Genomic DNA, 14908 nt, shown 5'->3' on the forward strand with positions numbered 1-14908 from the left:
GGTGAATTCCAAGGGCAGAGGAGCCTGGCGGGCTACAGTCACAAAGAGTCAGGCACAACTGAGTGGCTAACACAATGACAATGAAACAAGTACCTCGGTGGTACCTGGCACACAGAGGGCGTCCACAACTGGATGTTATTCAGTGAGTGAACAAATGCCTGGAGGTATGCAGACAGGAGTGACCGCACGACCCTGGATTAGCACACCCCCTGTGCAGTTACCAGACTGTCTAAAGTACGACAGTATACTTACTTGTCCAACCTTCGAGAGTTTAAGTTCTCTTAAGGTATAGTCGTGAGCGGCACTTTCCTTGACGTTCCTAACGCGCATGACTCCGTATTCTTTTAGTGCATACTCGTCAGGCCAGTATTTGACACATTTACTCTGGAAGGAGTCCAAGAAAAGAGTTAATCTCTGTGAACTCTGACATGAAAGCCTTAACCAGCAGAAGAGCAACACTCAAGTGTTGACTACTAACATGGAAAAGGGCCTGCCTAGTGTCTGTTGGATTTTCAAAGAAAAGGAAAGAAGAGTTCAAACTAAAGAAGCAGATGCAGGGAGAACCAGGGAGAAGTGGGAAGAGAAAGCCAGTGTAGCAGAGTGGTTCATCTAAGTCACGGGTCTGAGGAGAGTCGGTGCTTGTTTGTCTCTAAAGAACCAAGGAGGGATTTCCCTGACGATCCAGTGGCTAAGAATCTGTGCTCCCAATGTCTGTGCTCCCAATGCAGGGGACCCAGGTTCGATCCCTGGTCAGGGAACTGGATCCCACATGCCACAACTAACTGTTTGCATGCCTCAACCAAAGATCCTGCATACCGCAACCAAGACCCAGCAGAGCCAAATAAATAAATATATTTTTTAAGAAAGGACTTGAACTTATCTTATTAAAAAAGAACTAAAGGGCAGAGAGCAGGGGAGCACAGGGTGCTGTCTAGCAGCCGCTGAGCGCTGAATTCCAGAGATCTGCCAGTCACTCTGCAGGGAAGACAGGCAGGGGCTCTGGAGGTGGACGGGCTACCCAATGAGCCAGACTGTCTGGTTCATTTCCGCGCCCGTGTAGGAGGCCTCCGCGCCTTATCTAACCCGAGTGTGAACAACTCCAGCACAGAAAGGCAGCTGATGGAGTTTTGAACCAGCTGCTTTTTCTATATCCAGATCCACTTGATACCTGCTGCACACGTCACCCTCGCTTAACCGGGCGCCTGGGAACGTCGAGCCTGCAATAGCTGCTGGCTTCGGGTTGGAAAATATGGCACTAGGGGAATCAGTCTTGCTGCCAAAGAGGAAGACACTTTGTTCAATGAGACATGAGTCTGCAGAGATCTGGTGACGCATCCTGGGCAGGGAATGTTTTTGTGTCTTGCTTTTTTCCCCAGGAGCAGTCACCCACACCACTCACTTTCCACAGCCCCCAAGACACAACTACCAGCAAGAGAAATCTACCTGGTACATTAGGAAGATACAGCAACTCACTGTTAAAGAACAAGAACTCAGAAAACAGCTGTAGACACCACCCCCCCCAGTCAATGATTAATCGAAAGCAAACAAAATATGGTAGGAGAAAAGATCAACAGAAGAATTACTGGATAGCACTACTGTTTTTCTTGACATGCTTTATGCGGCCTTTTATTTATTATTCTGAATTTGGCTTTCCCTCCAGTATTTTGTAGATCCAAATACCTCTTTGACAGATTTGATACAATTTTTATTATCCCCAAATGAACACTTTGACTATTAAATGTATGCAATGCTCTCACTGGTCAATCAATTCTGAGGGCTGCTGGTCACCCCAGAGAACACAAATCACAACTCCTAACACTGTAGCCGACTCTACGCATCTGTGAATGACTGCGCCCTCCTCCCAGTTTCCCAAACTCTGATGTAAACCTTGGCAAACAAATTCTAAAACGTGAGCACCGATACTTTAGCTTTTAAATTAAAAGCCCAGGAATCCAGAGTCTGGTTTTTCTTCTATGCGCTGGCGGCGGGGGGCGGATACCAAGGCCAACACAAGTTATTGGAAAGACCTGTGGGGAGACCGAGAGCACATCACGCCCTCCGCTCCAGCTGCAGAGTGAAGAGGGAGAATGGGAACATAGGCGCAGGCCAGGAGAAGGAGGTAAGGAGTGGGGCAGGGTGACTGGTCCCAACGTCTGTCTGTTCCAGGAGCTTCTGGCAGCTCTTCTGACAGGGGCCAATCCTGATCCCTCTGAAGTAACCTGAGAACCCTCTCTTCCCAGCCCCCAAGTCGGCCTCCTACAACCGCACCAGAGAATGAGAATGGGCGGCCTCCTATACCTGCAACCAGGCAACTGGCAGGGTTCAGTTTTCCCTTCTACACTCAGAGCAGGTGATCCTCCCCTGAAGCAGAAATTTTAAAAATGTTTCAACTTGTCCACTAATTCAAGAACATCTAATGCTACTGCGGGCAGCTGCTGGAGGAAGCCCTTGTTTCACCATGACCAGACCTGGCACCAAAGGTATTCAGACGTGTTAACAACTAGCAGTACAACAACGAAAACCTTATAAGGGAACCCCTTGGTGGTCCAGTGGTTAGACTCCACGCTTTCATTGAGGAGAGCCGGGTTTTGATCCCCGCTCAGGAAACTAGGTATACAACACTAGACCATGCAGTGCAGAAAACTACACCAGATTTCTTCCACTCCCCTTTTTCCAGAGGGTCAGTTAGAATAAGCTTAGCATGTTTATTCAGTTCTTAACATGATCATAACATGATAGAACATAACATAACATGATAGAAGCAAGGTCCGATGCTGTAAAGAGCAATACTGCATAGGAACCTGGAATGTCAGGTCCATGAATCAAGGCAAATTGGAAGTGGTCAAACAAGAGATGGCAAGAGTGAACGTCGACATTCTAGGAATCAGCGAACTAAAATGGACTGGAATGGGTGAATTTAACTCAGATGACCACTATATCTACTACTATGGGCAGGAATCCCTCAGAAGAAATGGAGTAGCCATCACGGTCAACAAAAGAGTCTGAAATGCAGTACTTGGATGCAATCTCAAAAACGACAGAATGATCTCTGTTCGTTTCCAAGGCAAACCATTCAATATCACAGTAATCCAAGTCTATGCCCCAACCAGTAACGCTGACGAAACTGAAGTTGAACAGTTCTATGAAGACCTACAAGACCTTCTAGAACTAACACCCAAAAAAGATGTCCTTTTCATTATAAGGGACTGGAATGCAAAAGTAGGAAGTCAAGAAACACCTGGAGTAACTGGCAAATCTGGCCTTGGAATACGGAATGAAGCAGGGCAAAGACTAATAGAGTTTCGCCAAGAAAATGCACTGGTCATAACAAACACCCTCTTCCAACAACACAAGAGAAGACTCTACACATGGACATCACCAGATGGTCAACACTGAAATCAGATTGATTCTATTCTTTGCAGCCAAAGATGGAGAAGCTCTATTCAGTCAACAAAAACAAGACTGGGAGCTGACTGTGGCTCAGATCATGAACTCCTTATTGCCAAATTCAGACTTAAATTGAAGAAAGTAGGGAAAACCGTAGACCATTCAGGTATGACCTAAATCAAATCCCTTATGATTTGTATAATAAGGGATTTGTATAATAATTGTATAATAATAAGTGGAAGTGAGAAATAGATTTAAGGGCCTAGATCTGATAGATAGAGTGCCTGATGAACTATGGACAGAGGTTCGTGACATTGTACAGGAGACAAGGATCAAGACCATCCCCATGGAAAAGAAATGCAAAAAAGCAAAATGGCTGTCTGGGGAGGCCTTACAAATAGCTGTGAAAAGAAGAGAAGTGAAAAGCAAAGGAGAAAAGGAAAGATATACCCATTTGAATGCAGAGTTCCAAAGAATAGCAAGAAGAGATAAGAAAGCCTTCCTCAGTGATCAATGCAAAGAAATAGAGGAAAACAACAGAATGGGAAAGACTAGAGATCTCTTCAAGAAAATGAGAGATAGCAAGGGAACATTTCATGCAAAGATGGGCTCGATAAAGGACAGAAATGGTATGGACCTAACAGAAGCAGAAGATATTAAGAAGAGGCGGCAAGAATACACGGAAGAACTGTACAAAACAGATCTTCACGACCCAGATAATCACGATGGTGTGATCACTCACCTAGAGCCAGACATCCAGGAATGTGAAGTCAAGTGGGCCTTAGAAAGCATCACTACGAACAAAGCTAGTGGAGGTGATGGAATTCCAGTGGAGCTCTTTCAAATCCTGAAAGATGATGCTGTGAAAGTGCTGCACTCAATATGACAGCAAATCTGGAAAACTCAGCAGTGGCCACAAGACTGGAAAAGGTCAGTTTTCATTCCAATCCCAAAGAAAGGCAATGCCAAAGAATGCTCAAACTACTGCACAACTGCACTCATCTCACATGCTAGTAAAGTAATGCTCAAAATTCTCCAAGCCAGGCTTCAGCAATATGCAAACCGTGAGCTTCCAGATGTTCAAGCTGGTTTTAGAAAAGGCAGAGGAACCAGAAATCAAATTGCCAACAACCGCTGGATCATCAAAAAAGCAAGAGAGTTCCAGAAAAACATCTATTTCTGCTTGACTGACTATGCCAAAGCCTTTGACTGTGTGTTTATCACAATAAACTATGGAAAATTCTGAAAGAGATAGGAATACCAGACCACATGACCTGCCTCTTGAGAAACCTATATGCAGGTCAGGAAGCAACAGTTAGAACTGGACATGGAACAACAGACTGGTTCTAAACAGGAAAAGGAGTATGTCAAGGCTGTATATTGTCACCCTGCTTATTTAACTTCTATGCAGAGTACATCATGAGAAACGCTGGGCTGGAAGAAGCACAAGCTGGAATGAAGATTGCTGGGAGAAATACCAATAAACTCAGATGTGCAGATGACACCACCCTTATGGCAGAAAGTAAAGAGGAACTAAAAAGCTTCTTGATGAAAGTGAAAGTGGAGAGTGAAAAAGTTGGCTTAAAGCTCAACATTCAGAAAACGAAGATCATGGCATCCAGTCCCACCACTTCATGGGAAATAGATGGGGAAACAGTGTCAGACTTTCTTTTTTGGGGCTCCAAAATCACTGCAGATGGTGATTGCAGCCACGAAATTAAAAGACACTTACTCCTTGGAAGAAAAGTTATTACCAACCCAGATAGCATATTGAAAAGCAGAGATGTTACTTTGCCGACTAAGGTCCGTCTAGTCAAGGCTATGGTTTTTCCAGTGGTCATGTATGGATGTGAGAGTTGGACTGTGAAGAAAGCTGAGCACCGAAGAATTGATGCGTTTGAACTGTGGTGTTGGAGAAGACTCTTAAGAGTCCCTTGGACTGCAAGGAGATCCAACCAGTCCATTCTGAAGGAGATCAGCCCTGGCATTTCTTTGGAGGGAATGATGCTGAAGCTGAAGCACCAGTACTTTGGCCACCTCATGCGAAGAGTTGACTCACTGGAAAAGATTCTGATGCTGGGAGGGATTGGCGGCAGGAGGAGAAGGGGACGACAGAGGATGAGATGGCTGGATGGCATCACTGACTCGATGGACATGAGTCTGAGTGAACTCCGGGAGTTGGTGATGGACAGGGAGGCCTGGCATGCTGCGATTCATGGGGTCGTAAAGAGTTGGGACACGACTGAGCGACTGAACTGAACTGAACTGAACTGAATGTGATCAACCCGACACGTCCAATACTTCAAGAAACTATAGTACGCAGTATACCTTTCCTCTCTCCACTTCTTTTGTTGTCATGACAATCACTCGGGAGTTCTCTTGGAACACCATCCTCCAGAAGTCATTCACTGTGTTCTGCAGGCAGCCTTGTGTGGCAATGTAACTCTTTTTGGGCTTTGAGTTGTTGCATTTGGTTTCAAATTCAGGCTAGAGATTGAGGAAGAAAACAACTTCAAATGTTCGAAAATTGCTTTCAGGCCATGTGGAAGGATTTAAAATACAAACACTGGCTAGCAATATACAATCAGAAAACACCATGAAAGCAGTTTACCATGATAATGTTTGCGTTGATGTAATCCGAAACGGGCTCATTGGGATCACCATCGTGGAGGACGACCCTGGTGTGATCGACTGGAAGAAGAAGAGACCACGGTCACAGTGGTACTCAGACCCCTTCAGGATAAGTCAAGTCAAATCGGCTCATCCTCAGGGAGTCCTGGTTTTATTCATTTCATGATAAAATGGCATTAAAAACTAAATCCAACGTGAACATGATAATCTGAATATGATGCCCCCAAATGCTTTCCTTAAGGAGTATAAGGTAGCAATGTTAATTCCCTGGTTTTAATAGTTTATTGTTGATATTATCATCTGGAGAAGCTGGAGAAAACAACGGTACACGGGAACCCTCTATGTATTTTTGCAACTTCTTGTGAGTCTAAAATTATTTCAAAACAAAAGGTTTTTTGCTTTCTTGTTTTTTTTTTAAAGGAAAAGTATAGGTAAATGACGTATGTCTGAGATTTGCTTCACAACAATTCAGGGAAAGAAGAGATGTGTACCAGAATACAGATAAATTGGGACCTCCCTGGTGGTCCAGTGGCTAAGACTCCATGCTCCCAATGCAGGGGGGCCAGGTTCAATCCCTGGTCAGGGAGCTAGATCCCACATGCCACATCTAAGAGGTTGTATGCTGCAACTAAAGATCCCATGTGCTGCAACTAAGACCTGTCAGGCCAAAATAAATAAAAATAAATATTAAAAAAAAAAAAAAGAACAGAAATGAATCAAGATTGGGGACGAGCTGACAATTGGTAGAGCTGGGTGCTAGGCATGTGCGGGTTGTATATACTGTCTACTTTCAAATATACTTTAAACTTTCTGTAATAAAAAGGATTTTTAAAAAGTGAAGTAGAATTAAATACAGTCTCCAGACAACAAGATTCTGACAACAGTATCTACTGACCAAATTCTGTATAAAAGTACATTACTCATATAAAAATCTGAGTGTGCTTCCAAGCAACACATTTTACACTGGGAATTAGTAATAAAGTCCTTAAGTCTTAACACTGTTCTTTTGTTTCAGACTGCCCATCTTTAAAGAAAATGATGCTAATCAGAAGAAACATCTGCTTGGGATTTTTATGGAAGGAAAGGACAGTAATATTCTTTTTAGTACTGCATACCACTGTTCCCGTCATCTTTCCCTACATGCCCACATCTTACTAATGAGCACCATTCAGACCTCCTGAGCAGAAATGAAAACTTAAGACGTAGAGAGGATAATGCTTCCCCAAGGTCATTAGCACCACGCTGTGGCTCAGAATGATTCCCTGCAAATTCCTCTTTTTCTCTCCTCGATATTAGAAGATCTTCCACTGTCTCCCATCCTCACTTACACACATCTATATGGATGTGATATTCATATACACCATGTATGTGCCTATATGAACACAGAAAGAGGAAGACTATGCTCCACACACACACACGGGATGGGTTTACAATATATAACAAAGTAGCTCTGACCCGATGAGACATTAGAGCAAGGCTCTCCAATCTGATCATGCTCCCCAATAAACTCTAATAATAAAGTTTTTGGACATTGAAATGTATACATATTGGATGGGTCAAAAAGTTCATTCGGGTTCTTCTGTATGCTCACAATGTAGAAAACCCAAACAAACTTTCTGGCCAATCCAATACAAGTATAGATACAAACAAAGCTTATTAAATACATTATACACACTCTGCTATCAAGCTGCATATCAGATTTAATTTTTTTTTCTTTCTCTTCTTTTTTTTTTTTGGATAAAGAATATAAATCAAGAGAAGTTCTAAATGTTTCTTCCTGGCCCACTCTGGAGACGCTGCATTAGAGCCTGGAGCCAAGAGTAGTGACTCTGGTGGTTCCAGTACCGGTTTTCCCATGCAGACCCAAGAGCCAGGGACTGCAGAGCAAGGGCACAATCCTGGGACCCCTGAGGCTGACGGTGAGACCCTGGGAGAGAACAAGCCTTGACATGATCTCTCCTGGGCAGTCTAAATTAACAGCAGGAAACAACCACACTCTAAGCCTCCTAGTGGCAATTTCACTCTGTAAAAAGCAGCATCACAGGGACGCAATGAACGAGGCCATCCGTCTCCACCACAGCTGACTACTTTGGAAACTACTCACAATTAAAGGAAGCTAAGGCCTTGGATCTGCTGAAAAAGCACATGCCCCACCTCCCCAGAGAAGTGAGAGAGACACTGGGGATCAAAACCTCCAAGAGTGACTATTACGGAGATTGGTACTTACAGGGCAGGATGTTCTTATATCTATTTTTGTTTTTATTTTCTTGCCTCTGACCCTCTTTCCGGCTATAGAGAAGTTTACACTCCTGTTGTTGTAGTGTCTGGAGAGAAACAAAAGTAAATATTATTATGAATCAAAAGCTTCCCAAAAAAAGCCTGACTGAGCAGTTCTGCTTTAGGGGATTTATCCCAGGAAATGTTTAAGAGTCGCGGGCGACAGCTATAAGAATGCTCACCTTAATGCTACATCAAGAGGGGCAGAGACACTGAAAGAGCTGCCGAAATAAACACTTTCATTCATTCAAACAAAGGATGTTCTACAGAAATTTAAGAGACAGCCTAGGAGAATATCTAATGCCTTGGAAAGATGATCAGAGTGAGTGTTAACTAAAAAGAAGGTCAAATTTTCCAAACAGTGTGTTACATAAACCCTTATGTCTGTGTGCACCTATGTATGTAAGAAATGGCAGAAGTCTGTACACCAAAAAAGGATGGGGCTTTTTTATTTTCAGCAGTAAGATTATGTTTTGTTTTGCTCATTTTTTGCCTAAATTTTCTACAATAAGTATTTATGAGAAGAGAAACTTTGGGAATTTCCTATCAGGTTAGGACTCCTTGCTCTCATTGCTGAGGGCCTGGGTTCACTCCCTGGTCAGGGAGCTAAGATCCGATCCCCCAAGTCGCTCAGTGCGCCCCTACCCTGAAAAGAGAGAGACCTTTAAAAGTAAGTTATTAAGAATGAAAGCCAGTGAACGTTGGTATACAGTACCCAAACAGGAGATGTGATCCATGTTCTTGAGGACTTTGTAATCTGCCTACTTTAACCATTGATGAGTTCAAAGCAAGCTGAAACTCAGTTCTCAAATCTGGATTCTGGCGGACAGTAAAAGTGGTTTACCGTGGGCATGCAATCTTTGTTAGCAAAGCTTTAGAGTCCTCCTGTGCCCCAAACCTACATCAGTGCCCTGGGCAGTCAAGCCTGCGTCTGCACAGACGCCCGCTCCCCTGCACTCTGAGGGGAGGGGGCGCCCCTCCGTCTCCCCAGATAGAGATGGAGGAGGAGAATGCTCAGGCTCCTGAAGCGAGTGGTCAGGAAGGACACCTCTGCAGGGAAAGGACGTGGCGAACGGAACCAAGGAAAGAAGAGCCTAAACAAAGCAGGCAGCCACAGCGGGGCTGGCCCCAGGGAAGAAGGGACGACGTAAGGAAGTGGAGAGGAAGACCAGCTGTAGAAACAGACAGGAAGGTGGACCAGCCAGGCTGAATGAAGCATTTTCAAGGATGTAGGCTTCATTTTCAGAATCACCAAAAGTGCCTCTTCAAGGAACCAATGGTTTCAGACAAGCCTCGTTTGAATAGGAAATCACAAATGGGCAAATCAAGAAAGTGAAAGGCAGACTAAAAAGAAAATAAAAAGTGTTACATACTAAAAATATATTTATATATGCCAAAATGATGATCCCTTAAGAGATTTCTCTACAAGGGAAGGCAGAGCCAGTATTTCATAACACAGTGGCCCTATTATATTTCTATTTCATTTATCTGCATTTCACAGACAGGTATGAAAGTCAGGAGTTTAAATTGCTATTTGACTCTAAGTTTCAAAATGCAATAATTCAGCCTTGACACACAGCTCAAAACCAAAATGTTTAGCCAGCTGAAACCTGGACAGAAATAAAATACAATATACACAGAACTCTGACAATCAAATGGTCACTCAAAATTCCTCAGTGAGTTCACATAGAGTAATTAGAGCCATCTGCATTCTCGGAGCTGGCATATCCTCTGATACTGCTGTTAGGAAGAAAGTTTGATCTTGATTTTTAGACAGTAAGGTGAGGTTCAAACCCTATGAACTGAATCAATCACTTAAACATCAACCAAGTGAAGAGAAACAACATCAACAAAAGCTACGCGCCAGGAAATAACTAGGGGCTTGACTCAAAACAAACTTGACAGCAAAGCATTCAAGTGCTCACTTACGGAACACACTTCGAGTGATGCTTCACTTGTGGAGGGCACACTGCCAGAGCGAGCTCTAGAAAAGGCAAATCTCATCCATCTCTCCCTGTTTAATCACGTTCAATTTCTCCCCCTGCCTTCAAGACAAGCGCATGCTTCTCCGAACAACTCAGGAGACCTCTTCTCTAAGTGGATGGAGGCCTGCCTCTAACCTCAGCTTCTGACTGTCCGGTCACTATCCTGACTGTCCTTCAGTGTCCTCCAGCATAAAGCAGGGTGAACCCTAATTACCTACCCCACAGAGTTGGTATAAGAGTTAAGGCGCACTGTCTATACCGCAGCCACACCAAGTGTCTTGAACCCACCGTATTTCTTCAGGCCTTCATGTTCTTGTTCATGGCCTCTGCCTAGAATTCCTTTTCTCTGCCTTGAATACCTCTGAATGTTACTTTTCGGTCATTCATTAGGACCCACCCCAAATGCCGCCGCCTCTGGGAAGCTCTCCTGACCCACTCAGCACGACCTCCCTGTGTCTCATGATACCCACACACGATCTGCAGCACCCCCCTCCGTGAGTGCTCCTGTCACACTGAATACAGCTACGTCTTTACAACCTGTCTTTTCTATTAGAGAGCATGGACCACCCCTGTTTCCTGTAACCAGCTCAGCATCCAGCACAAAGCAGGCCCTCCAAATGTATCTGCTGGATGGACAAATAAATACAGGAAGGGGTTGGGGGGTGGAAGGGAGACAGACAAACCACAGACCATCATTGGCGATGGCCAGGAACTGCAGGCCCCACACTCAGCATTCCATGCTGACACTGTTGACCTGACCTTCAACGTAAAGGAAAGCCACTGGAGGCAAAATATGAGATCAGCATTTCCCAATCTTTAGTCACCTGAAAAGCATATTTAAGGGAATTCCCTGACGGTCCAGTAGTTAGGACTCCAAGCTTTCACTGCCAAGCGTGCTGATTCAATCCCTGGTCAAAGAACTAAGATCCCACAAGCTGCACAGCACAGCCAAAAACAAAAAGATAAATGAAAACAAAGAAAGGAAAGCATCTTCAAGATGCTGTCTCTTCTCGGCACACTGCCTATTATATCAGTTGTTTTCTTAAACTAACCTCCACTTTTTCCCCTTTGGAAGATGTATTTCAAGAGAAAACTGCATATTACTAGCACATAAGAAAACCACTATCACTTGCCATATATAGAAGGTAACCAGAAGAAGGAATACAATAAAAATGAAATATTGTCAAATCCTATCTAGATATTATAGCATGCCTGAAAGTGAAAGTCGCTCAGTCGTGTCCGACTCTTTACTGTCTATGGAATTCTCCAGGCCAGAATACTGGAGTGGGTAGCCTATCCCTTCTCCAGCAGATCTTCCCTACCCAGGCATAGAACCAGAGTCTCCTGCATTGCAGGCCGATTCTTTACCAGCTGAGCTACCAGGGAAGCCCTGGTATGCCTGAGGCTTTATTTAAAAAAAAAGAAAGGTATACTGGCAAGTGTTAAGAAATAGATGTTGCTGCTGTGCAGTCACTAAGTCGTGTCTGACTCTTTTGTGAACCCATGGACTGTGTAGCCTGCCAGGCTCTTCTGTTCAAGGGATTTCCAGGCAAGGATACTGGAGCCACTTCTTTCTACAGAAGATCTTCCTGACCCAGAGATCAAACCTGCATCTCCTGCACTGGCAGGTAGATTCTGTACCACTAAGCCACCAGGGAAGCCCAGAGGCAGATGTAAGAGGCATATTAAAACTGTACTCAGACCTTCTCCTAAGCCATGACCAAAGAAATGGATAAGGGTAAAAGAGAAGAAAAAAGAGAAAACCTTCTTCATTCACTAATTTAATCTTACTGTAATAGGGCCGCCGAAAATCACCTCACACACCAAAAACACTTTGCTAGAATAATTCAGACTTCCAGGCTGAGGAAAGCCTCACCAATACCCAGCACGTGCTGGCTGGACCATCTACTCAGCTCAGCCTCTGGCTTCCCTCATCCTGCATTAAGTTACCAACCGTCTCTTCCATGCGGTAGGTTTAAACAGAACACAAGCTGAAACAGTTTGGGCCCTGGAGTCTTCCAGAAAGGACAGGCCCAGGGGCCCTGTGTCCCTGGCTTTGCCGGGTGCTGACTGCCGGTGGCTGGCAGCTGTCATGGATTAGAACTGAGTAACCGTGTGTCTCCCACTCCAGCCCTGCCCCCTCCTCAGACCACATCAGCCTGTTCTCAACTATGCCTGGGGCCCACTTGCCTGAACACAATTCATTTCTCACAGTGGACAGCTGCCATTCCCTAGAGTGAGGCTGAAAATAAAAAGAACTCACAAGTTGTGAGTTTCTGTGCTCTGCCAGCAGAGGCTCCCTGACTGCACCCGAGATTATCAGCTACCACCTGCTAAGGGGTGCTTTCTCCCCAGCACCAGGCTGGTGGACCAGGCATTGTCACCAAGCCCTGCCCCCAGGAGGTTACAATCCCTTCCCAGTTGGTCTTCCATGAACTCCCTCTCAGCCGCCCCCAGGTCACCAAAAGCTGTGAATGACCTGCAGCTGACTGTCACTGTTTCTGTCCCCATTATCCACTGGGCCAGGCAGGATGTCAGTGATAAGGCGTGGGACAAGCAGCTAAAAGGATAGTACTAAACTAGAGAGAAGCCCATGTGCAACCAACAATGACAAAAAAGACTATAAAGCTTGGGCACAGGCTGCAAGTATCCCATTCTCCCAAGCAATACAACCAAAGATTTGCACCCAAGGATGAACCCTCCAAAAGGACCAGAGGCTGGCTACAGTCACCTGATTACATGAGCCAAAGCTGATCAACAAAGGGATTATATCAAATGGTTAAGCCTTTATAAAAGCCATGAAGAGAAAGATAATCCCCTGATCCACACTATACATTAGGAGTGCCCAGCAGCACCACCAGTGTGGACAGAACAGGTGTTCACAGTGCAGAACCATCCCTTACACGTATGGCTGTTGAACATCCATGCTCCCCACACCTGGACCCCTTTCGGTCTCCAGCCCAAAAGCCAGTAGCAGAATCCTCAGTCTCTGTGATGATCGAAAGAAACCCCTCGAAACACCCCCTCACAGACTTCCAAAGCCCTCTGATTAAAGACCACTGGAACTGGCTCTTGAACAGAATGTCATGAATGCAAGTGGAAAAACAGGATCAAAGAAAGACAGACACCCAAGTGGATGGGCAGAGCCAGGCAGCCCCACGCGCCAGGACATGGCCTGAGAACCATTTGTCCTCACTGCTCTAAGCAACCGGGACTAACTGCTAAGGGGGGGGGGGGAAATAATGCCATAAACCATTAGGGACAGACCAAGTTGTACAGTTACTTTATTTTTTAAATTCTAATTCTTCCTCTTCTTCTTATTTTTTGGCTGCACCGAGTCTTTGCTGAGGCGTGCAGGCTTTCTCCAGCTGTGGAGTATGGGCTCTCAAGCACGTGGGATCAGTAGTCCTGGCGCACGAGCTCTCTAGCTGCGGCACGCAGACTTCTCTAGCTGCAGTGCGTAGGCTTAGTCGCTGTGCAGCATGTGGGCTGTGGCATCTCAGTTCCCTGACCAGGGATCGAACCTGCGTCCCCTGCATTGGAAGGTGAATTCTTAACCACTGCACCACCAGGGAAATCCCAGCAGTTACTTTATTTCTAAAAACAAACTAGGAGGGGAGGAAACAAGAATAACAAAGTATTGCTAAGTGTTAAGCTGAGTGTTGGGAAAAAGAAGGTTCATCATCCTATTTTCTCGACTTTAGGGTATGTGAAAACATCAATAATAAAAGAAGGTTTTTATAAATTGTAAAAAAGAATAACAGAAATGTAAAAGTTGCTATTAACTCTCCCGCTACCTATGCATGGCTGGCCTCCTGAAGGAGACAGAGAAGGCTGAGAAGGGCTGCTGGGCCGATGGCCTCTCTGATTTGGGGCCATGAATAAGACAGTGGTAACCATGTGGGCAGGCTCCACGTGTGCAGGCCTTCTTCCCTGTCTGAATGAACTTCTGTTTCCCTTTGGTGCCTGCCCTCTGCAAAGAGGAACACTGGAATTCTCACTCTGTCCTCTTTACTGCAAACTCTGCAATGTTACCAGGCACCACTAGCGGGTGAAAGCCCCCACTTCCAGGTGCTACGCAGCCTAGCCTTTTACCACTTCCTCACGGTGGAGTCTGAGCGGTTAGTCCCGAATGAGTCCACGGCAACCTCGAGAAATGAAAGGGCTGATGGAGTCTCTCATGGTCGGAGAAGGTCCGCACTGATGGACAAGCACTTACAAAGCACCATGAATAGACAAAACCAACCTAAGATCTGGTTCCTTTCCAGGTGCATGTTGTAAGTCATCACCTCCCTCCAACAAGGGGAAGAATAAGTGGAAAAACACATTTAGAAGACACAGTCCCCAGATGAGAACAGGATCTGACACAGGAAATAGCAGCCCACAGCACAAGACAAATCCATCATTAACACTCTGCCATTCAGTGTGTAATGGATTAGGTGATGTGGAACTCTGGGAGCGAGATTCATGAAAATGAAGGGAAGGTGGTTTCTGGGAGGAGCTGAGGCTTGAGGTAGGTGAGGGGTGAGGGGTGAGGCAGAGGCAGAGGAGTGCAAGGAAGAAGACAAGACATCCCAGCAAGGTAGGGATGCGAGCAAAGGTGGCTAACAGGCCAGAGCGAGTAACCT

At 45.1% G+C, this 14908-nt stretch overlaps 1 protein-coding gene across 2 annotated transcripts in view; it reads right to left on the minus strand.

Annotated features, from left to right (window-relative positions):
* PTPN11 (protein tyrosine phosphatase non-receptor type 11) overlaps positions 1 to 14908 on the minus strand; it is a 67830-nt gene that overhangs the window by 15465 nt on the left and 37457 nt on the right. For both annotated transcript variants that reach the window (XM_069558140.1, XM_069558141.1), the window contains exons 7-10: positions 8246 to 8342; positions 5999 to 6078; positions 5716 to 5874; positions 253 to 384 (exon numbers count right to left, since the gene is read on the minus strand). In XM_069558140.1, coding sequence (XP_069414241.1) covers positions 253 to 384; positions 5716 to 5874; positions 5999 to 6078; positions 8246 to 8342 — 468 coding nt within the window. The remainder of the gene's footprint in view (positions 1 to 252; positions 385 to 5715; positions 5875 to 5998; positions 6079 to 8245; positions 8343 to 14908) is intronic.

Source organism: Ovis canadensis, chromosome 17, assembly GCF_042477335.2.
Source record: "Ovis canadensis isolate MfBH-ARS-UI-01 breed Bighorn chromosome 17, ARS-UI_OviCan_v2, whole genome shotgun sequence".
In the NCBI taxonomy this organism is placed as follows: domain Eukaryota; kingdom Metazoa; phylum Chordata; class Mammalia; order Artiodactyla; family Bovidae; genus Ovis; species Ovis canadensis.